This window comes from Lepidochelys olivacea, assembly GCF_965140295.1.
Source record: "Lepidochelys olivacea isolate rLepOli2 genome assembly, chromosome: 9".
Taxonomy (NCBI): domain Eukaryota; kingdom Metazoa; phylum Chordata; order Testudines; family Cheloniidae; genus Lepidochelys; species Lepidochelys olivacea.
Window position 1 is genome coordinate 65,031,855 of NC_140419.1, and position 24,179 is coordinate 65,056,033.

General features: G+C 48.1%; 2 protein-coding genes across 2 annotated transcripts; one reads left to right on the forward strand and one right to left on the reverse strand.

The window, feature by feature from the left end:
• The first annotated feature begins 605 nt into the window (after nucleotides 1-605).
• On the forward strand, nucleotides 606-9,253 carry GLA (galactosidase alpha). The gene is made up of 7 exons (XM_084639806.1): nucleotides 606-826; nucleotides 2,003-2,177; nucleotides 2,745-2,922; nucleotides 4,932-5,023; nucleotides 6,390-6,551; nucleotides 7,302-7,499; nucleotides 7,761-9,253. The coding sequence occupies exons 1-7, from the start codon at nucleotides 645-647 to the stop codon at nucleotides 8,085-8,087; spliced, it is 1,314 nt and encodes a 437-aa protein (XP_084495932.1). The 5' UTR covers nucleotides 606-644; the 3' UTR covers nucleotides 8,088-9,253.
• A 1,862-nt stretch (nucleotides 9,254-11,115) lies between these two features.
• On the reverse strand, nucleotides 11,116-15,265 carry RPL36A (ribosomal protein L36a). Its single transcript, XM_084639956.1, has 5 exons — nucleotides 15,139-15,265; nucleotides 14,474-14,579; nucleotides 14,075-14,142; nucleotides 11,742-11,864; nucleotides 11,116-11,185 (listed from the first exon to the last, which is right to left on the reverse strand). Exons 1-5 carry the CDS (start codon nucleotides 15,139-15,141, stop codon nucleotides 11,165-11,167), a joined length of 321 nt encoding a protein of 106 aa, XP_084496082.1. The 5' UTR covers nucleotides 15,142-15,265; the 3' UTR covers nucleotides 11,116-11,164.
• Nucleotides 15,266-24,179: the final 8,914 nt, after the last annotated feature.

Consider the following 24,179-nt stretch of genomic DNA (forward strand, 5'->3'; position numbering starts at 1 on the left):
GAAACTGAGATTCTCATGTCATCTCCTGATTCCAGCAGCTGGAGGTTTAAAGAAAAGTCCCGGTATCACAAGACTTGAATAAAACCATGAGTTAGCAACACTGCAGGAACCGGGCCTGTAGGGGCAGCCCCAGGAGTCGGACACAGGTTAAAATAGGACTGGGCCCTAGCGACTGAACTGCCCTCTTGCCAGGCCAGGGCAGGGGCTAGCAGTGTGGGGGACCTCGCTTCACCCATAGCCATGTTGTAGCAAAGGGCTCTAAGGCTGGGCAGCACCAAGACCCAGCCCTAGGTCATGGAAAGGGAGGCACCTGCCACCCCATGGGGAGAGGAAGGGTCACCTCATTCCCTCTGGGAGACACTGGCAAATATGAGAGGCCATCCCCTGGCGCCTGCACCCATGTCACATGACAGCCCCCCCCCCCCTTCACTCCAACCACATGACAACCTCCCCCTCTGTCTCCTGCGTCGCTTCCAGCTTGGGGCCGCACCTACCCTGCTGGATGGGCGGCAGCGTGCAGATGTATGTGCTCTCATTGGCTGAGCTGTGAGGGAGGCAGGCCGGGATTGGCCAGCCGGAGTGCCCGTCCGGGGTTAGGTTGGCAGGCTAGCGCGCGTTGACGTCAGTGACTGTCCCCGCTACCGATGGGCTCGGCTGCGGGAAGCTGGCGGGGGGCTACGCTGGCCTGGGCCCTGGCCCTGCTGGCCTGGGCCGGGGTCGGGGCGCTGGACAATGGGCTGGCCCGGACCCCCACCATGGGCTGGCTGCACTGGGAGCGCTTCCAGTGCAGCACCGACTGCACCCGCGAGCCGCTCTCCTGTATCAGGTACCGGGCGGGGGCGCCGGGGCCGCCCTCGGCCGGGGGGGCGAGGAGCGGGAGCCCCAGCCCCAGCCCCGTGTGAACGCTGCTGGGGTTGGATTCGGAGCCGCGGGACGCTGCAGCGGTGGGGTGGGGATTTGGTGGGAGGAGAGCGGTCGGGTGCTTGGGAGCTGAACCTTGTGGCTCTGACTCAAATGAGGAGAGCGTGACTTGCTCACCTTCTGGTTCCCTTTTCTGCAGACTTAATTACAAGGAACAAAGAGCCGCTGTAATTGTGCCTGCAGAGCACAGGGACCTGGTGAAGCCTCGCTTCTCCCTAAGGGTCCATCTGCACATAAGAGCTGCCATAGTGGGTCAAACCGTGGTCTAACTTGCCCGATATCCTGGCTCCAGCAGTGGCCTGTACCAGGGCTTCAGGGGGAATGTACAGAACGGGGCAATTATAGAGCGATCCACCCCTCCTGGCAGTCAGAGGATTAGGGTCACTTCTAAACCTGCACTGCAAAGGGGCTGGGCAGGGAATCCAGGGACAATGCCATTGTCTCTAAATACAGCTATGGCCAAGGCTTTAGCATAAATCTGGGACGTGGTTTAAAATACATCCAGTCCAATCTCATTTGCACTCCGAGACATCTATTTTCTCTCCGCATCTGGGATAACCATGTTGTTTTGCAGTACAGGCAGCAACCAGAACCTTGGTCGGTAAAAGGTTTAGCAATCTGGATGGGGAAGGGCGTCTGTGGGAGCGTGTGATCTCCTCCTGGGCTGGAAACAAACCCTCTGCTTGGCATTGGGATTGGCCAGTGTCCCATTCAGATCTTTAAGATGGGCCTTTGACTGGGTTTTTCCCAGGCTAACGTTTCCACATTAATGTGGATTTCCCACTAGCAGACTCTGACCCATTTGTGTAAAGTGCCTTGAAATCTCTGCACGAAAAACACTTTACAAATATTAGGTGTTTGTAGTATTGTCTTTAATCCAAGTGATGTATTTATACTGTACTGTAGCATCTTTGTGTCCTTCCTAGGAAGTAGTTATGCAGGTAGAAACCATGTGGCTAAAAGATCTCCTGTCTGTTTTTAAGATCAGATTTAGCACAACATAATAAATCTTAACACCCTGTTTTGACTAACAATTGTGGTACTGGGACCCCTATGACACCCTGGTTCTTGTGTCCCTCAGTGAGCAGCTGTTTATGCAGATGGCTGACTTGATGGTGTCAGATGGCTGGAAGGATGTAGGCTATGAGTATGTCTGTATTGATGACTGCTGGATGTCTCTGACCCGAGATGATCAGGACAGGCTCCAACCTGACCCAGAACGCTTCCCCAGTGGGATCCGCAAACTGGCAGACTACGTGAGTGTATAGAGGGAGATAGTACCTAAATCCCCAGTCATGGGATCTTCATCCTTCCTCTACTTCAGGCCATTTGGAATAATGCATATAGTAAGAGCTCTAGTGGGTGCCTCACTTAAATAGAGAGATGGCAGGGGACTTTCTCTGACTTACAAAAACTTATTCTTTTGCTTGATATATTGGAAGGTTTATGATTGATGATCTTCGGATTGGCTGCCTAGCAAATTCTGTACATGGCTTTCTAACCCTGGGCGCTGGGGACCCCTGAACTAATCCATAGGAGGATCCTAGCCCTTGGACTGGGAGGGAGGTTTGGTTCTCATTCACATGTTTTCCTCTAGGACTGTGAATTATGTTGAGAGTGAAAAGGGGATCCAAGAGGTTTCTGAGCAGTGATTCTCTCTTGAAAGGACCTGTTCTTGGAGGAGCGGGAAATTCACTCAGCAGCTATGTGGTTAAGGTAGTGCAAGGGACTTTCAATTCTTTCTTGTTCTCCTAGTGCGCACCACTGTTTCTCTCTGCCCAATGGCTGTTGGCTTTCATTGTATGTCTGTCTGCTCCTCTCAGGTCCATTCCAAAGGGCTGAAGCTGGGGATTTATGGGGATGTTGGAAACAAAACCTGCGCTGGCTTCCCTGGCAGTTATGGCTACTATGACCTTGATGCCCAAACCTTTGCCAACTGGGGTGTGGACCTGCTGAAGTTCGATGGCTGTAACTACGGCACACTGGACCAGCTGGTAGAAGGTATGTGCCAACTGTAGACATTCCATGTGAGGGGAATGCTTTCTAGTCAGCACTGTCACAGACCTGAGACAGGTTCAAAAGAGCAGCTCTTCACTGAACATATCCACTGGCACAGGGGATAGGAGGGGGAGAGGGTTGGAGGGGAGGGTGCCATCTGAGAACCTAGGGGAACCAAAAGGAAGCTTCTCTGACAAGCCAAGCATACATGCTGCAGGTCATCTTCATCTTGGGGATTCAGGAATGGGTCACTGACTTCACTTTATCCATTCATCAGCCACCCTTTGTGCATACAATGAGCCTCCACTGCATCTAGTGCCTCCTGCCATGGCTTGGTGCCCTGGGGTCTTTCACAGCTTGAAACCTGCAGGCATGGCTTGAGGGAGCAGCCTTCTCAGACCCAGAGCCTGCATCATTCAAGGGAGAGAGGCTCTCCAGGAGAAGTGATCACACACACTCTGGGGGCCTCTCCACAGTTTGCTCTGTCACCTGCTAACATTACTGATGCTCAGCCCTTCAATAGAGCCTTTCATCTGAGGGACTCAAAGCACTTTAGACATTGAACCTCTAATCAGCTTATACCTCACAAAAGTGCAATTCCTGTGGCTCTTAGCAGCAAAGGGACTCGAGAGACCTCTGGGAAAAAACCAACTAGGGACCCCTGTGTCTGCACATACAACTTCAGAACTCAGGCAGGTTAGCATAGAAAACTACTAAACTGTCAGTTTACAGTGTCAGTCTATGCTGGGGAGTCAGTCGTGGACCCTCGCCACACATCGGCAACCAACTCCAGTCAGACATGCTGTCTAACAAATCATAGACTCACATAAAAGAAGAGGGCAGCTCAGAAGAGTGGCGCTTGGCAGCAGGCAAGCTGGAGCTGGTTCTGTGCTCCCTCAGAGCAAACTGATCAGGGGATCCTGTCCAAGCTGGTTAGCCTAACACACAATAACTTCAGTGCCTGCAAGTGCCCGGCCCACAGCTGGAAAGCACCTTTAGGCAGTTGTCAGTGAAGCTGGAAGTTCTTGGCAGAGATTCTCTGTGACCCCAGGAGAGTTCTAAGTGGTATAGCAAAGGAACTTTCCCTGCCCATGCTTTAAATCAAAGGACAAAACAGGACAGGGCTCCACTAGGTACAGAGATAAGAGTAATGATACTGGAATCTCACCCAATTGGCTATGTCCTACTGCTTACACATTATCCTCTGAATCCAAATGGCTTAGGGATTCGTAAGGGTAAGGAGAACACATTACTGAGCTGTGCAATTGTCAGCCACAGCTAGCTTTACTCAAACTGCTCTCGGCATGGAGAACAGCTCTTGAAGTTAAAATAGCAGCTGTCTGTAAAAGCATAACCGAGTTTGCCCAGTACTAATTGTCTAGACTAGAACTCATTGTACAGTGATTTAGGAGGAAGCCCCATTACATAGCTGTATGTAATTATTATGTCCATTTTACAGAAGAGTACATTGAATCTTAGAGCAGTGTAATGGCTGCCTTAACCTAGGTCATACAGCAAGGTGGTGGCTGAAACCAGTATCTGACTCCAGGTCCAGTCCTCTGCTCGAAGCAATAGACACCTTCTCATAACACCTAGCTCTTATCACTTATCAGTAGATCTTGAAGCGCTTCACAAAGGGAGATAAAGTATCACCCCCATTTTTTAGAAGGAGAAACTGAGGCACCGGCAGAGCCAGGAATGGAACCCAGCTCCCTTGAGTTTGTTGAGTTTTCTGTCTCTAAGCCACATTACTTCCCTCTTCCTACCTGCTCCAACTTCCCGAAAGGCAGGCAATTGGACTGCAGATGTCTGGCTGGACTAGGACAATCCACTCCTTTCTAGCTGGGGTTCTGACTTTCAATCAGTACCATGGGAAATATCACACAACTCACTCCCAGTTTTACAAGAGTCTTGATCTGACATTTGACCCAATGGTGCTGAGTTACATTACCCTCCTGTTTTCCTCTTCCCCAGTAGGTGGTAATAACCAGGCTGCTGTTCTCTTCCTTCAGGTTACAGGAACATGTCTCTGGCCCTGAATAAGACTGGCAGAAGCATTGTATACTCTTGTGAATGGCCTCTCTACATGAGACCCATGCAGAAGGTAAGGAGTCCTTCCCCAGGGTACTGGCCCTACTCAGATGTGATGCATGGTGGGAAGACATTAGTGATTCAGAATACTATGGAAATGAATTAACTTGCGGAATCATCTCAAGTGCGTCTACGTGAATCCTGGCTGAATGTCAAAGGAGCCAAAGTGGCTGAAGGGAGATGATGAAGGGAAGAAGTGTTGATGAATGAAGGGGCACTGAGCAGAGGGTTACAGTGGGTCTCAGCTAGCTAAGAATTTATGGCAGAGAACTAATGTGCCAGAAGAGCTTTGGCTGCTGCCCATGTCTATTGGGGCATCCTTTCACTCTGTCACAACACTGGAAGAACCCTGAGACTATTTGGCTACGCTGCTGAATAGGAGTGATCTGTGCAGATCTGGTGCTGTGATGTTCTTCCTCTCTGGGCTTCCCAGAGGCCTAAGAGGAGGATTCCGTAATCCTATCTGACAGTACAGTAGTCCTCCGGCCAGCAGGATTGCCACCCCTGTGGCACCACGGGCCCTGTGCCACTCCAGGAAGCGGCCAGTATCACACCCCTGGGGGATATGGGGGGCAGAGGGCTCTGCGGTGCTGCTCTTGCCTGTGGCTTTCTCCCGCAAAGCTCCCATTGGCTGGGAACGGGGAACTGCGATCAATGGGAGCTTTGGGGGAGGCACCCACAGGCAAGGGCTGCATGCGGAGCCCTCTGCCCCCCATCCCCTAGGTGCCGGCTGCTTCCTGAATCGGCACGGAGCTGGGGCCAGGGCGGGTGGGCAGGCAGGCAGGCAGCCTGCTGTGGCCCCGGGATGCACTGCTGCTACCCCAAAGCTGCTCTAGGTAAGCAGCGCTGGGCCAGAGTCCACACCCCAAACCTCTTCTCTACCCCACACTCCAACCCTCTGCTGCACCCCAACTGCCTGCCCTGAGCCCCCTCCCTCACTGTGCATCCCCTCCTGCACCCCAACACTGTTCCCTGAGCCCCGCTCATACATCCCACACCCTCTCCCACACCCCGCACTCCCTCCTGCACCATCCCTACATTCATGGCCCTGCATGCAATTTCCCCTCCCAGATGTGGCCCTTGGGCCAAAAAGTTTGCTCACCTCTGCTTTAGGCTGAATAAAATTAGGAAGACATAGGAGGCCATGGAATGTTCTCCGAAGGGAAGTGGTTGAAATTCCATCACCCTAGAGTGGAGCAAGTACCAGAGAATGTACCATAGGGAACAATCCTACACTGGCCCCAGCACATGGACTGAATGACCTTATGGATCTTTTCCATCTGTGATTCTCCCCATTGCATCTATCCTTTTATGCCTCCTTATCCTAAATGCTCAAGCTATATCCTATGAGCACCCTCTTGCTCTTTGTCCTCTGGCAGCCTAATTACACAGAAATCAAACACTACTGCAATCACTGGAGGAACTTTGCTGACATCTATGATGCTTGGAACAGTGTTAAGAATACCCTGGAGTGGACTGTTTTACACCAAGACAGCATTGTGGATGTTGCTGGGCCAGGGGGCTGGAATGACCCTGACATGGTAAGAACACCTGAGCTCTTGTTACACTGCAACAACCATAAGGCCTCTACTTGACTAGAGAATAATGGGGCGGGGGGGCAGCACCAATGCAAGATTGTGGAAGAGGAGTCCATTCCTGAGAGCAAAAGGAGGAACTGAGAGGGAACTTTGTAAGGAACTGACTGGGGAAATATGCTGGGGGCAGAGAACCCTCTTTGGTCCTAGCACAACGAATTCATCAAAGGGGGCCCATGACTCAGGAAACCAGGCAGCCTGGTGGCTATGCAAAGATGGGGTAGGATATCCACAGCAATAAGGAATGTAACCTGTGTGCATTGCTCAGGCTCAGCAGGAGCCATTTAAGAGCAGGTCTACTCTGAACTGAAAGCCTTGGGCTTATTTAAGTGGGCACTAGCTCTGGTTGCCCAGCCTGAGGCCCACTGAGCCCAATTCTCAGAATGCTGATCACTCAGACCTCCCCACAGGTGAAAACTGGGCACCCAGTTAGCAGCCACTCCTTCAGAAGTATTTATGACCTCAGACTAAGCCTTGTGCGCCCTAGAGCTGTCTTCCTGTCAGACAACCTTCTTCTTCTACACCTCCACCATAACTTGTTGCCCAACTCCTCCAGCTCCTGATTCCCAAATAGCTGCATGAACTTGGCATTTGCCCCACTTCCTCTTACAGCTGATGACAGGTTCTGGGTTGTCTAATTGTGATGAAAATGTTAACACCATGTGTATTACCATTCTCATTCTACACTTGTTACAGCTGGTGATTGGCAATTTTGGATTGAGCTGGGACCAGCAGCTGACTCAGATGGCATTGTGGGCTGTCATGGCAGCTCCACTGCTCATGTCCAATGACCTACGTCATATCAGCCCCCAGGCCAAGTGGCTGCTCCAGAACAAACATGTGATCGCCATCAACCAGGACCCACTGGGCAAGCAAGGATACCGTATCACCAAGGTATGATAGGGGCTGGAGCCACTGAAATGGGGAAGAGATTTCCTCTAGTCTCAGGGGCGTGAGACTGTAGGTGAAACTAGGTTGCTGGGGGGTGGTAAGCCTCCCTTGCCTTCCTCAGAGTAGACTGGGGAGAGTAATTTTGAAACATCCACCCACCAAGACCTGAGTCTCACATTCCTCCCAGCTTAGGAAGAGGATGACTAGGACCTGTAGAGTCAGTCCTACACCCTCAAACATTTGTTTGGTTTCCATTTTTGGCAGGATAACAACTTTGAGCTCTGGGAGCGGCCTCTGTCAGGGGGTGCCTATGCTGTGGCTGTGCTGAATCGGCAGGAGATTGGAGGACCCCAGATCTTCAGCTTCTCTACCTCTTTCCTTGGCAATGGCCTGGCATGCAACCCTGCATGCTCCATCCAGCAGATCCTCCCCACCAGTGAGGACTGGGGACTACACAACTGGGTCTCGTTCTTGAACATTGAGGTGAACCCAACGGGTACTGTGCTGCTGAAGGTGGTGGTGATTGGGGATTCCCCAGATCAGAAGCCGATCATGAACATCAACAAAAAACTATCTCCAGATATCTTATAATGTAATAGTGGCCTAGTTCCCCAGGCACCAGAGCTTGCTCCAGTCCTGCCCATCCACATCTGTGGGCAATAAGAGCTGAAGATCCCATCAGTGATGGGTGAACTTTACCAAATTAACCCTAATCCAGCAAAAAGTACTGTAATCTCTCTCCATCCTTGTGTTGCAATTACTGGAGAGAGGGTACCTTTATGTATCCCTGCTAGATCTATCTGAGTCCTGCTCAGTGTAGTTTGTGACCTAATGTTCCTTTCACTGGGGGCTAAAGGATTGAGGTGGTCAATTAGACTGGGTCAGCCTTCTGTAAAGACCGAAGGGCCTTGGTAATGGGTGAGAAAATGCAGAGCAAGGACATACCATGTTAGTGAGGTTCTTCAGTGGTGCCAGGACTCAGGGGAAGAGTGCTCCCCTCCTGCCTTAACAGCTTCCTCTCAGGCCAGTGTGACTGATGTACACCAGCTGCAAGAACACACATACACAGTCCACCCTCAGACCCCCTGCCCTTTTCCCTAAGGTTGCTCTCACCTTGCAGTGGTGACTCAGTGTTTTAAGCCAGAACTTTTTAGGCTATCACTTTCTTGCTGGCTGTCTCCCTTTAAAGGGCATCCATGTAGTCTTATCTCTCACTCACGTGGCTTTCACTTTGTTCTAGGGTTTTTTAATCCATGTTTCTTCAGGAGACAGCAGTCACCCAGCTGCCTTCAGCAGCTTACTGATTGTCCTGGTGCCAGCAGCTGTATTTTCCACTGCTGGCTCTGGACTAAAGAAACACAGTTTTTGGTGCAAATGGATTAATCATTAGCCACCCATAGGTAGAGAATGATGGCATGCTACAGGGGTTTCTCCCCTCCCCACTGACATTGACTGATGCCAGTAAAAGGAAATTGATTAGGGCAGGGTTGGGCTTGCTCTGTCCTTTCCCCCACCACCATCTCCTTCCTTTGTGGTACAGTCTACCTTAAAAGACACTCGAGGGGGTTGAGGCTTTTTGTAGTAGTGTGTGGAACTGAGCCTACGCTCAGCTTGAGCATGATCTGAAATTTCTGTAGCGGTGGGTTTTCTAATTCTCTTGTGAAACTAATCTCGTCCACACATACCAAGCCACCTGTACATAAAGAACATTGTACACAAGTCTTGCTAAAAAAAATTAAAGCTTACCTATTCCTAGACACCTTTGGTAATTGTAGTACAGCACTTCACCAACAGACAGTGCTGTTGACTTCTGCCTTCTCTTGGAGGTGCACCATCAAAGTTACCAATTATGTAAACAGGCCTAAAGGTGCTAAATTTGCATGCAAAATTGCTACAGGAACCTGTATCCTATCAACGACTTGCTTAAGATGCTACTCTAAACCTCCACTGCAAGCAACAGCTTAGTTATAAAAGCTGTATTTTTGAATTCCAGTCAAAAAAATCATCCCATTAGTAGTCTATAGCTGACACACTATTCTGTTACAAAACATGGAAGGAGTTTCCCCTCCTCCTAATGCTGTAAAAGTTAAGCTAGAAGAGGCATATACACTAAAACTTAATAGAGCTACCTTCCTGTTGCTGCATATGAAGAATCTCAGTTGTGTGTGGGTAGAGATATGCTAACTTTTTTTCCTGCCAAAGTTTAGTTTAGTATCACGTGGAATTTTACAGAGATGCTGCCAGATGCTCCTTGGCATCCTCTATACAGTTTAGATTTAAGAAAACCAGAGGCCTCCTCTCCTTTGAAGTAGGTCAGTATCTAAGAACATCACCTGTTATTCCTAATTCTGGTGGATCTCACTGACCGTTTTTAATGCTAGCCGGCAGTCTGTAACCTTCACACATGGATTGAGTGCTTTATTAATGTAAAGGAATCTGGGTTGGTGTTAAGTGCTGGTGTGAAACAGAAAGCTAGCCAGGTTTTTCTCAAGCCTATGCCCAAGGATGGGATCGGGCTAAACGTTTTAAACACTTGCTTCTAGCTGAATGGGCTAATGAGATATTCCCTTTCCAAGACGGAAGGTGAAGCAGAGCACAGGCTAAATACATGAAGCTTAGCCCATACAATTCTGCTCATCTGAGCTACAAGCAGCACGTTCACATCTATCAACAGCAATAAATGATGGCCGCCTAAAAATGGTACTGCAAAGAGGAGGTGAATCGGTCACAGTGAAATCTCTACATTTGTATTAGGGCAGCTAGACCCTGCCTCAAGGGCCTTTGTACATTTACTCCCTATAATTTTCAGTTTACTACTAGTGCTTGTAGAGAAGAGGGATCTAAAATGAGGCCAGCGCTATATATTTGTAGCATAAGGAATGAGGCCATCTGCTTTTCAGTAGGCTCAGCAAAAGCCAAGCCAGCCCTCCCCTATGCATTAGGACCATCACTTAGGGGATGAGCTGATCTTACCCACCCCTCCCTTTCCTCTAAAAGCACTTAATACAAGATAAGGGTAAGGCCTGGTCCATGCAAACTGTATCACTATAATAAAGGTGAGATTTTTTACAATTTAGTTAAACTGCTGCAGCTTTGTATACCGACATCAATTTAACTCTGCCTTAAAGTGGTTTAGCTTGTGGCCATAAATTTTCAGAAAGAAGCAAAACTAGTGAAGCAGGTTTAAAACAGGTAAGTGGTCACATACCACAGTTTGCACTAATTTAACATCACCAGTGCAACTTCTGTTTTGACGGTCCCATGGAGTCCTATACATAGACACAGCCCTACCTTCTACTCTCATTTGTAGAAGTAAAGGACCTGGAAGAGTAGCAACATGTGGCTTCCACACCACATTGGTGCATCAGACTGGTAGGCCCTGAGCAACCTCCCAGGAGTTGACACTTTTGAGTGTGGATTAAAAAGTTTCTCTAGCTGCAGGTAGAATTTATTCTAAAACCTCTTTTTAGGCAGCATCAGCCCATACAGAAGCAAATGTTCAACCACTGGTGAGATTTCCCAGTCCTGGAGAACTTTATTCCCAGCAGCAGCTCCCATTTGAGTTTGATACACCCAGAAGTCCCTCCCTAGCAATAAGGAAATATACAAGAGCAGCAGATTCTTTCCACGTACTTTAATGGATTCCATAACAATGAACAAGACTGAGTTTAGAACTGGATCACCTGGCCCTGTAAGAGAGAAAAGACTGACTGAGTATGTGCAATACAGAACCCTACCACAAACATTTCAACTCGCCTCAGGGACTTCTATGGAGCATTATTCAAACAGCACCCTCTTACAGTCATTCTGAAAAATCCATTGACTAACACTACTCTCCCTGCCAAAAGCCAACTCTGCATCCTCATTAGTTTCTCCATTAAACAGTTACATCCAATGAGCAGCAGGATCTTTACATTAATATAGAGGTGGCTAATGTCTGCTGGCCAACTCTGGAAGTGTAGTTTTCTCACCATGCTCAGCACTGAAGTGGCCACACAGTCCACAGCTTTCAGAGTGGTAGCCGTGTTAGTCTGTATCAGCAGAAAGAACGAGGAGTCCTTGTGGCACCTCAGAGACTAACACATTTTTATTTGAGCATAAGTTTTTGTGCATCTGATGAAGTGGGCTTTAGCCCACGAAAGCTTATGCTCAAATAAATGTCTTAGTCTCTAAGGTGCCACAAGTGGTCCTTGTTCAGTCCACAGCTTAACTTTCACCGGCAAACCCCTCAGCACATAAACATACCTTTCTCTTCTTGTCTCCTCCCAGCTCAAAGTGCTTGCACCTCTTAATGGCCAGCATTCTTTTGGACCTGCAGTTGGGCTCCACACACTCAAGCCTCAGAACAATCTTCTTCGTGGTCTTGGCCTGGAGAGAGAAAGACAGTGAATGGACTATTCCCAGTAGCAGGCAAAGCCAGCCATCATTTAGCCCTAGAGAGAAACAGCTCCTCCTGACATGTACACAGCAGGTTAGGCGCTCCAAGGCCTTTTGGGAACAAAACCCCAGCAACCTTGGGAGTTTGGAGACAAGAAATCTGGGAAACAAATTCAACTTCCTCTTCGGAATGAAGAGCACAGAGCTGACAAAACCATGGGACCAGTTTCCTAGCACAGATCTGTTACCACATTTCAGTTCTGGGCTGCAATATTCCGTCCATCCACAGGTTCTAGTCTGGGTCCTATAGATTACTGGTAATCCTAACCAGCAGCACTCCTTTTACCACTGGCTACTCAAATAATAGTTTCCAAAAACTACCAAACAAGCCAGATTATATGATGGTTCTGACAGACATGAAACTACACTGAACACACTCATCCTTCTGCTTGTAACCCAAGGACTCCAATACATATGGCAGTCACCAACTGTGCCACGCAGCCAGTATGCTACCACTACTTTGCAACGTCTCTCCCTATGCTCCTAATAAACTGGAGGGGCACAAACTTTTTGGCCGGAGGGCCACATCGGGGTTGTGAAACGGTATGGAGGGCCAGGTAGGGAAGGCTGTGCCTCTGCAAACAGCCTGGCCCCTGACCCCTATCCACCCCCTCCCACTTCACACCCCCCTCAGAATCCCCAACACATCCAACCGCCCCCTCCCGGGACTCCCCAGGACTCCACCCCCCCGCTCCCTGTCCCCTAACTGCCCTGACCCCTATCCACACCCCCGCCTCCTGACAGGCCCCCTGCCCCATCCAACCCCCCCCACCCCACATCCCCTGACTGCTCCCCTAGAACCCCCCATCCAACCCCCCTACTCCCTGTCCCCACCTCCTGGGACCCCCCAGAACCTCCCCCCCAAACCTCCGCTCCCTGACTAACCCCCAGGACCTCCTGCCCCATATCCAACCCCCCCCCCTTTACCATGCCGCTCAGAGCGGCAGGACAGGCTTATTGGAAAGCCTGGGAGGTGGGCGGGCACAAGCCCTGTTGCCCATGCAGCTGCAGGGGAGGAGGGACAGTGGGGGAGGGGCCAGGGCTACCCTCCCTGGCCAGGAGCTCAGGGGCCAGGCAGGATGGTCGCACGGGTCGGATGTGGCCCATAGTTTGCCCACCTCTGTAATAGACCCAAGCAATACTGAAAAGACACCAGTCTTAAAGGATGACCTGCAAATGAAAACATCTGGGTTGTGCCTCTGTTTAAAGACCTGGAAAAAAAAGTTATGGGGGGTAATTTTGCTTTTTTTAAAATTACATTAGAAATTTCAATCTTTTTCCTGGAAGGTGAGAGAGGACTAGAAAACTGATACGCTGAGTTCACCAGTCCCCATTATCAGAGACATCTAATGAATCTTCCAGCAGAAACAGAAAACCAGACATGACACTCCAGATATTTCTATGGTTATAACAAAAGTAAGCCTCCCCATGCATTTTTTAAAGAAGGGTAGTTCTCCAAGCATCCTTTATACCTATGAAGCAGTGATTTCCCCCCTCAGATCACCTTTAACATACAATCTTAGGCCTGGGCTACACAGTTGTTGCACTGTACAACTTTTTTTTTTTTAAGCAACAATCATATCCCTAACCAAAATAGTTATAATCGTAAATCTCTTATTGTTGACACTGTTTATAGACATTGGGTTTTTAAAATTCTTTCAGTCATAACAATTTAAGGTATCAGCAATATGAGCAAGTGAAAGGGGTACAATTTCTATCCCCATTATGTCCCTTTAAAAAAGTGAATGGGACGGCCATTCCCTTCTGTCATTCAAAACACATTGGCCAGTCCAAAAGTGTGATGTGCCCACTCACTAGACAAAGGCATGCTACTGCTGCCATGAGGAAAAATTCCCATTTGGCCAAGGAGCAGCAGAGGAAAGAAATGAATTCAGGCACAAAAGGGCAAAACCTGTCATCAATACAAGTTGCTGAGCCTCAGCAAGATTACACTCACTGCACCCAGTCTAGACCCATGCCAACATGCATTGACATCCCTACCCAAGGCTACCTACACATGCTATGAGTCTCTACGCAATAAACATGTGAGGGTGTAGGAGTCCTCTGAATTACCTCTCTTCACCAGACCACATGAAATTGACCAGAGGGTTTCAACACCCTCTTTCCTTTAGCATGCTCACCTTCTTACGGAAGATAGGCTTTGTCTGACCACCATAACCACTCTGTTTCCGATCATATCTCCTCTTTCCTGTGGGGAAGAAACAAAACTCTTCAGGCAAACAGTTGAAACTCATGAATGTCCAAGGATCCCAGGAGCCTCCACCCCATAATCACTATAGATTGTTAAACAGTTATGAAATCTAATGAATTCTTCACACATATCCACACCATTGCCCCATGTGCTGATTACCTCAGGAGCAATACATTACCCACAGCTGGGATTCAAACCTCCTGGGCTCCTACTACCAGCAGTAATCACAACCCCATTACTCCGCACACTGGTGGCATATCTCACAGAGTAATAAATTCCTGCCTCCCACTGGCAAATTAATCTAGAAACGCACTGATCTGCCCCTTACCCTGAGCATAGAGAGAGTCCTTTCCCTTCTTGTACTGGGTCACTTTGTGGGGCTGGTGCTTGCCACATTTCTTGCAGTAAGTCCTGCGGGTTTTGGGGACGTTCACCTAATAGAGAACAGTGTCAGCATGTTAGAATAATTACCATGTAATCTGCCTAGGGTGTCCAAGCATTACATCCAACGCAGGGCTAAGCGTCAGTAATATTACCCTGCCCCCTTTCTCCCCAGGCCACTGGGATTACAGCCAGAATACGAGTGCCTCCCTCTCCCGGCACAGGCAGGCGGTGCCCACCAACCCGACACAGCAGGTAAAGGGACGGGAGGTGCGAGATGCCACCCAGCCCCGAACAGTGCAGCCAGCACAGTGCCGAGCGAGCGCTCCCGGCCATGCCCGCCCCCCACAGGCCCGGCTAATGGAGCGGAGACAGGCCCGCGGCGGCTCGGCTCCCCGGGGCCAGCGACCCCTCCTGCCTCCTCTGGCACCCGGCTCCCGAGAGCGGACAGGGACCCCACCCACACGACCGAGCCGCGGCGGGATCCCCGGGATCGGGCCCGGCCGAGTGCCTCCACCGCGGCTCCCCGAAGCATGTGGCCCGGCCCCGGGCTCAGGCGGGCGCTCCCCGAGGCGGATGGCGGCGGATACACCCAGAGCCTCCCGCTCTCACCATCCTGCCAGCGACGGCACGGAAAGAAGGAACCTGACGCGGAACCGGAAGGCAATAAACACTCGGGCGGAACAATAGAGTGACAGTGGCGAACCAGAGCGCCGGATGGCGACCATAGAGTGTGACAGCAGCGAGAACTGCGCCACCTACTGGAGAGAAGCAGATATTGATGAGAAGGATAGAAGGAGGCCGTTCATTGGTTGGGAACGATCTTGTCTGGGCCAGTATGGGCCATAAAGATGAAGGAGCGCCTCTGATTGGTTGAGCTCCCTCCCAGCGTGTGGCACAGGAGGCTGGAAGGGGTTGTGTGTGACAATTAAATGCCTCAGCTGTATGTGCAAAAGGTGCATTGCACGTGCCAGATGCACTGCATGACCTGTGTGCGGGCATGTCTGTATTTGCACTGCATCCACAGCCTCTGGGCGCAGCTGGGGGTCCTCTAGTTGTACATGAGGCCTTAGAGATGACACTGGAGTCAATGGCAGTTGCAGGTCTCAGGCGCGGGTGTGCAGAGTTCAGCTCCCCCACCTGGGGATTTCAGTATGTTCTTCAGGGAAATGGATGTAGTTTGTGGAGTAAAGCTGCCCCATCCATTATTCCTAAGTGTTACCAACCCTTTCCACAGACCGAACACGTGCAAAGGTGCAGATCATTCCATCCCATACCAAAGGGGTGTCTACTGGGGAATGAAATCCTTAAATGACGAATTATCAGGGAGTAGCCGTTTTAGTCTGTATCCATAAAAACAACAAGGAGTCCAGTGGCACCTTAAAGACTAACAGATTCATTTAGATATAAGCTTTTGTGGATCTGAAGAAGTGTTTTTTTTACCCACGAAAGCTTATGCCCAAATAAATCTGTTAGGCCTGGTCTACAGTATGCAGTTATTTCAGAATTAGCTGAGTTACCTCGAAATAAAACTGGTTCCGTCCACGCGACCAAACCAGTTTTTTCGATTTAAAGGGCTCTTTACTCTGATTTCTGTACTCCACCGTGGCAAGTGGAGTAGCGCTAAAATCGAGATCACAGTTCCGGGTTACAGGTACTGTGGACGCAATTCGACGATATTGGCCTCCGGGAGCTATCCCAGAATGCTCCCTTGTGACCGCTCTGGACAACACTCTGAACTCCGATGCACTAGCCAGGTAGGCAGTAAAAGCCCCAGGAACTTTTGAATTTCCTGTTTGATCACCATCAGCCCAGGTGAGCATCAGCACAGTCCACCATTACAGGTGACCATGCAGAGTCCACCAACTCAAGAGACCACACAGTCCCGGATTCGCAGACGAGCTCCAGCATGGTCCGAACAGGAGGTACTGGATCTCATCGCATGTTGGGGAAATGAATCTGTTATGGCAGAACTACGTTCCAAAAAAAAGAACGCAAATACGTTTGCTAAAGTCTCCAGGGCCATGACAGAAAGAGGCTACTCCAGGGACACAGAACAGTGTCATACAAAAATCAAGGAGCTCAGGCAAGCGTACCAAAAAGCCAGGGAGGCAAACAGGCGCTCTGGATCACAGCCCCATACATGCCGCTTCTACCGTGAGCTGCATGCAGTTATGGGGAGTGACGACACCACTACCCCACCATTGTCCATGGACACCTGCAAGGGGGGAGTAGCACAGAGCAAGGAGGATGAGTTTTTGGAGGAGGAGGAGGAGGAGGAGGACAGTGCATAGGTGGCAAGTGGGGAATCTGTTTCCCCCCTAGCCAGAAACTATTCTTAACGCTGGAGCCAATAGCCTTCCCCTACTCCCAAAGCATGCTCCCGGACCATGACCCTGGAGAAGGCACTTCTGGTGAGTGACAGCTTGATTGGAGCCACCCTGTGGGGGGTGGGGGGAAACCCAGCCATGCTGGGCTGTTCGCCTTTAGTTTAAAGGGCTCGTACCTTCTCAGAGCCTCATTGGAGCCACTCTGGGCTGTTTGCGTTTCGTTTAAAGGGCTCATCCCTGCTTAGAGCCTCATCAGAGCCCCTCAGTGTGTATGGGGGGGGCGGTGGGGGAGGGAGGGTGTTGTGTGAAGCGATCATCCCAGAGAGCCCACAGGCTGCCTGCAAGCTGAATTCTGTTGCTTGGCCACATGTGATCGCTTACTCACACCAAAGTGGCAGGCACTTCAGTATAGGAGGCAAAATGCGACCTTGTACAGAAAGAATATGTGCTGTATACTATGAATTACCTGTTTCACTGAGAAACAGTGTCCCCTTTGTTCTCTAAAATTTATCTTTTAAAATACTACCCTCCCTTTTTCTCCTCCTGCAGCAGGTGCAAATGTTTCAGTGTGGCCCCTATCTACTCCATCCCAGAGGCTGGTCCAGATTAGAAGGCGGAAAAAATGAACTCGGGACGACATGTTCGCTGAGCTCATGCAGTCCTCTCGCACTGATAGGGCCCAGTTGAATGCGTGGAGGCAAACAATTGCGGAGTCACGTAAAGCGTTACATGAATACGAAGAGAGGAGGGACACACACAATGAAAGCAGGCAGGATGCTATGGTCAAGCTCATGGGGGAGCAAACTGACATGCTCCGCTGTATGGTGGATCTAATGCGGGAAAGGCAGCAAGACCACAGACTGCCGCTGCAGCCCCTGAATAACCGCCCTCCCTCCTCCCCAAGTTCCATAGCCTCCTCACCCAGATGCCCAAGAACACGGAAGGGGAGAGGGTGGGGGCGGGCGGGCGGGCGGGCGGGGGAGGCTACGGGGACTCACACAGTCAACCCCAGAGGATTGCACAAGCAGCAGAAAGCTGGCATATCCTAAATTTTGATTTGGTTTGTGGAATTGTCCTTCCCTCCTCCACCCCCCTAATCCTCCCACCCCCTAGCTTCTGATTTTTCTCAATGTTTTGTGCAACAAATTATAAAGAACGGTTTTTAAACAATTGTGACTTTATTTCCTTTAATATATATATAGGGGGTGGGTAACTTTAAGAGAAACAAACACAACTCTCACACAGTACCCTGGCCAGTCATGAAACTGGCTTTCAAAGCTTCTCTGATGTGCAGCGCGCCCTGCTGCGCTCTTCTAATCGCCCTGTTGTCTGGCTATGCGAAACTGGCTGCCAGGCAAGTTGCCTCAACCTCCCACCCGGCCATAAATGTCTCCCCCTTACTCTCACAGATATTGTAGAGCACACAACAAGCAGCAATTACAATTGGAATATTAGTTGTGCTGAGATCTAACCAAGTCAGTAAACTGCACCAGCGTGCTTTCAAACGTCCAAACGCACATTCTACCACCATTCTGCACTTGCTCAGCCTATAGTTGAACTGCTCCTTACTACTGTCCAGGGTGCCTGTGTATGGCTTCATGAGCCATGGCATTAAGGGGTAGGCTGGGTCCCCGAGGATAACTATAGGCATTTCAAAATCCGCATCAGTAATTTTCTGGTCTGGGAAGTAAGTCCCTTCCTGCAGCCGTTCAAACAGACTATAGTTCCTGAAGATATGAGCATCATGCACCTTTCCTGGCCATCCCACATTGATGTCAATGAAATGTCCCTTGTGATCCACCAGTGCTTGCAGCACCATGGAAAAGTACCCCTTGTGGTTTATGTACTGGCCGCTTCGGTGTTCCGGGGCCAAGATAGGGATATGTGTTCCATCTATCACCCCGCCGCAGTTAGGGAACCCCAGCGCATTAAAGCCATCGACAATGGTCTGCACATTTCCCAAAGTCACTACCCTTGATAGCAGCTGGTCAATGACTGCATTGGCTACTTGCAGCACGGCAGCCCCCACAGTAGATTTGCCCACTCCAAACTGATTCCCGACTGACTATCGGGCATTGCAAGCTTCCACAGGGCTATGGCCACTCACTTCTCAACTGTTAGGGCTGCTCTCATTTTGTTGTCTTTGCGCTTCAGGGCAGGGGACAGCAAGGCACAAAGTTCCATGAAAGTGGCCCCACGCATACGAAAGTTTCTCAGCCACTGGGAATCATCCCATACCTGCAACACTATGCAGTCCCACCAGTCTGTGCTTGTTTGCCGGGCCCAGAATCAGCGTTCCACAGCATGAACCTGGCCCAGCACCACCATGATCTCCCAATCGCCACATGCCGTGCTTCTAGGAATGTCTGTGTCCATGTCCTCATCATTAACGTAATCGCACTGTCATCACTTCCTCGCCCGGTTATGCAGGTATTGCACATACTGCTGGATAATGCGTGCGGTATTTACAATGATCAAAACTGCAGCGGAGATCTGATCGGGCTCCATGGCTATGGCGCCTGCATGGGTAATCCTGGAAAAAGGGAGCGAAATGTAGGAGTGCAGAGTGGCAGCGGAAGCTGTGCTGTTCGGTTCACGGTAGCCAAACAACGGCTGAAAATGGTTGTCTTCTGTGGCTTTCATGGAGGTGGAAGCCCAGGACAGACAACATGGAGAAGCTCCGAAGCGCAGCAATAGCGGGAGAGCAGAGTTGGCGGCAGAAGCTGTGCTGCTCGGTTCACGATGGCTGAGCACAGTTGAGTTGGAGAGGTGGATTCACGGAGAGCAGCGGTGCACCGTCTGCTGAAAGCAGTATGGCGTCTGCACGCCAAAAAGGCACAAAACAATTGTCTGCCATAGCTTCCTCACGACACACACCCAGAAACACCTGTGAGAATGTTTTTGCCCCATCATGAACTGGGAGCTTAACCCAGCATTCCAATGGGCGACGGGGACTGTGGGAATGTTATACCAGTAACATAAAAACCAGCAGGATCTTATTAAAAGGAAAAAGGCAAAATACCACATTTATTGTGTATACAGAAAGAATCATAGTAAGCAGTTAGTTATAGCTATAACATTCCATTCAATCTCATATTTATTCACACATTCATTCATACAAACACACACACCCAGGTTCTGCAAGGTTGTTATCATAGTTACCAGCCTTAGAGTTGCTCATGCCAAGCCACTGGCCAGGTGGCCTGGACACGAGGAGGGAGCAGGGCCTTGTCAGATGCTCATCTGATGCTCCTGGAAGTTGGTTTGCAGAATCAGACCCCAAAGTTCTCACTTTCTAGAGTCTATTTTTATAGGAATTTCTTCCTATGCCAGTCTATGGGAAGTGCTTCATCATGCTGTTGCTGAATCAATCAGCAGATAGCACATTCCTGATGGCTCCGCGCTGCCAGATGTTATCTTGTTCTTTGATTCTCCCATTCTTGAGGCTGTTGGGTGGATTCCAGTCTGCTCTCCAGGGGTCCTCTGGTTATTTCCACTTGACACCTTCTTCAGCCGTTGGACACTGGATTCTTAGGCTGGCACCTCCCTGATCATTCAGTTATTATCCACACCAAGCATCCATCCACATACATCCTCTATCTCTATTTTAATCACAATTATTAATACAACAAAAGGGCGGGGAGTCTCTGGGTGCTGTTTCTGTTGTTACAGAGTATTGCTTTGAGTCTCTCTCTCTGTGAATTGCTTTGAGAACAGACTCTGTCTTAGAATGTACTAACACAATTAGCAGCTTGCAAGCTTCACACATAGAGGGAGAGAAACAGAACCAAAAACCAAGAGACCTCTGAATTAGTCATACCCTGGAATTTAAACTCTGGGGAATCAAACTCATTTGTGATTTTAATACAGAACTTCTTTAATATGGTCCAACATAATCCCCCTTTTGACACTAAGATTTATAATCGTCAGTGTCACTTTCTATGTAGCCTATTCAAGAGAAGGTACTGTGAGGCAATTTGAGTTCGTGATTCCAATTCATCCCACATACATGATCCTAGTGATGTACCTTTACTACAAGGTTCTGGGGCAACAGGCAAGGTGAGGCACACCCACTTTTGAGGAGTCCATTCGGTACAACCTCTAGTGTCCAATAGCTTCCCTCCCTCCTCAGCCCATTGGCTTGAGGTCCAGGGTAGCCAGAAGGATCCCATGTGTAATGTGGGGAGTGGGTTAACCTTCAATACCTTTGCCTCCAGGGACTGTTGGTGTGCAATTTTGACAACAATTTCTCCCATTAACAAGTCTGGTTTTACAATACTGGAAACATATTGCATCCATTCATATTGATAAGTGTCAAACAATGATCTCTTTCTTTGTTTTAACAAATGCATCAAACCCTTAATATTTCCCAATATGACCCAGAACATTTTGTCTTCCAAAGTAGCTAGGGCAAGTATCTGCATTTCAGTGCACCCCATAGCTATGGCTGTGTAGTTTCCTATTTCAAAATTTTTTTTTCTTATGCATAAGCCATGTGGTAGTATTAAGCCATTACCAAAGATTCCATCAGCCTTTTAGGTTACCCAGAACAATTTGGACCAAGTCTACATTGGCATGTACTTGTTTTTGTATCAGGCTGTCCTGTAGCTGGGACAGAGAGCTTAATTTATTTTTAATTACCTGCAGGTCTTTAGTATTTTTTTTTAAACACACAACAGTGCTAGCAACACGACAAAACACAAGACAAAACATAGAACACAAAACACAATTTCTTATTGTGACAGTCGATTCATGGTACTGCGTTGCTCTTCAGCTGGCATCAGCTTTTCCTGATTTTCTGAAAGACAAAAAGAACATGTTTCTACCCCTTTTGGGGTGGCAGATTATTGCTTAAAATATTTCTTTTACAAATACCCTTGCTGATTGCAGGCAAAACAGAAGAATTACCCCCACATTTTCCTGTTTTTGTTCTATAGGCAGGCCAGGTTTCAATGGTTTCTATCTTTTAAGGGTTATGGGGAAATTATCCCACTGTTTAGTCATTAAATCCCTGAGGTGGAGTACCTCAGTTTCCCTTCTTATACAGCAGACCAAGTTTATAATGTTTTTCCTGCTGTGTTAAGCTTTAAGTTTTATTTACAGGTAATAGCTGAGAAGCATCATTGCCATACAACCTTAAAAGGGTTTTTCCAAAAATCATACACACTATACATTGTTACAGGGGTACTTATTATCATTAAATTTCTTAAAAATATCTTGTTATCCCATGCCTTTTATTTAGACAATTTGTTTGCTGACCAGGTGTGTCCTTTATCTGCAGCTCCTTTGTGCTGCTAGTTCTTTCCTTCCTTTATCATTTAGATAATTTGCATTTTCACAGACGCTTCCTGCTTTTGGATTTAAAGCCATCAGCAGCTCAGAGACTCTATCTTAAAAGGGACACAATCAACTTTCACCATAGTTTTGATTACTTTTAACTTCTGCTTCCAAAACACACAGCAATCTGAAAAACAAAACCCAACCTATCCTGGCTCCCTTTGGAGCCCTAATAGCATTTTAATTAAGTAGCATGGTATGTTTGCATTTCTTTTGCCCCTTCTACAATGTACCCTACACATGTTCTGGGGCAAATGCACATTCCTTCCATAGTTTAACTTCTATAACATTATCCATATCGACAGGTTTCAGAGTAACAGCCGTGTTAGTCTGTATTCGCAAAAAGAAAAGGAGTACTTGTGGCACCTTAGAGACTAACCAATTTATTTGAGCATGAGCTTTCGTGAGCTACAGCATCCGATGAGGTGAGCTGTAGCTCACAAAAGCTTATGCTCAAATAAATTGGTTAGTCTCTAAGGTGCCACAAGTCCTCCTTTTCTTTTATCCATATCCATTTTTTTACATAAGGTGTAACTATTTCTTTTTTTTTTGCTTACAGAGTTTTCATGCACCTTTATCAAAGTGACAGTCTGATTACTCAGAGCCATTTTAAGGCTCAGTGTTTCTCACATTGCTTCTTTTTGTTTTAAGAAAAGGAGGACTTGTGGCACCTTAGAGACTAACCAATTTATTTGAGCATGAGCTTTCGTGAGCTACAGCTCACTTACCTGTCTTTTTGTTTTGTGCACCTCACCCCTATTGTTGCTTCAGAGGGGCACTGTCTTTTTTAATTTATTTTTTTTTCTACAGCTCTCATCTGCTATTTTGTTACAAAAACAAACAAACAAAAATAATCCAGAATTTTTTTTTCCTGATTTTGACTGCCCTGCTGCAGCCACAACTTAAAAACATTTTAAATTTTGTAAAGCATTGAGTTACCTTTTAAGGGTTAAATGTCAAATCCCAAAGCCAAACAACACTAATTACCTGTGTCTAGCAAAAAGGGTCTGTCAGTTTTGCAACTTTGAATTAAAGAGTCAAATGGATTTTTAGTGGCATTATTTAAAACAAAAACAAAACCAATTGGTCCTTAGAACTTTACATATTTACATACACACAGATAGATACATACACATTTTCTTTTCCTTAACATCCCTTCCACACTGCTGTTTTTTTACATCTTACATTCCCTTGATACGTTTGAGGCAGCTAAGTTCCCATAGAACCCTCTTATGTTCTTTTAGCAAATTTGACTAAATTGTCCAGTCAAATTATTTTAATCAGATAGTTTATTTTTGCCTGGCTAATTTACAGACATTCCTTTGGAAAAGGGCTCATTTTTCCTTCAGAATGGCTGCAAAGAAACCAAGAATGCTTTTCCTCTAACACTTTTCCTTTTTAACATTTTCACAAAGTTTAGCAGCTTAATTCCCTCCAGCCTCTGCAGAGTTAACTTTTTTACTCTCTTTTCTCTTTGTAATTATGCCTGGGGGTGCCGTACATAGGACCTTCTCCCCCCTTTTACCTGCGTCCCTCCAGCCTCTGCAGAGTTAACTTTTTCACTCTTTTTGTATTCCTGGAGTGCCTCTTTCACTATTTTCAGCTGGCTTTGGGTATTTGTAGCCAGCACCTTCCAATTGTCTGCTCCCTTTTCCGTTTGTGCCTTTTCCTCTTCACATGAAGACAAGCAGAGGGAAGAATCCTTACATGCCTCCCACAACAACAAAATTGCTGCCACATCTCTTTTGGCAGCACTAGAAGGTTTGTATATGAGGATATACTGAGCCAATCTATCCTCTAGGTCCGAAATAGTGCAGACATCAGCTAGGGCTTGTTTAGTCCAAGGACTGTGCCCAAATTTTTGAAGGATTTGTTTAAAAGGTGTAATTTTTTTTTTTTAAACAAAAGGTGAGGTTGGAGTTCCTTCTGACTCCATTCCTCCCTCTGGTACTGGCTTATCCTGTTTTCTTTTAAACATCTTAACAT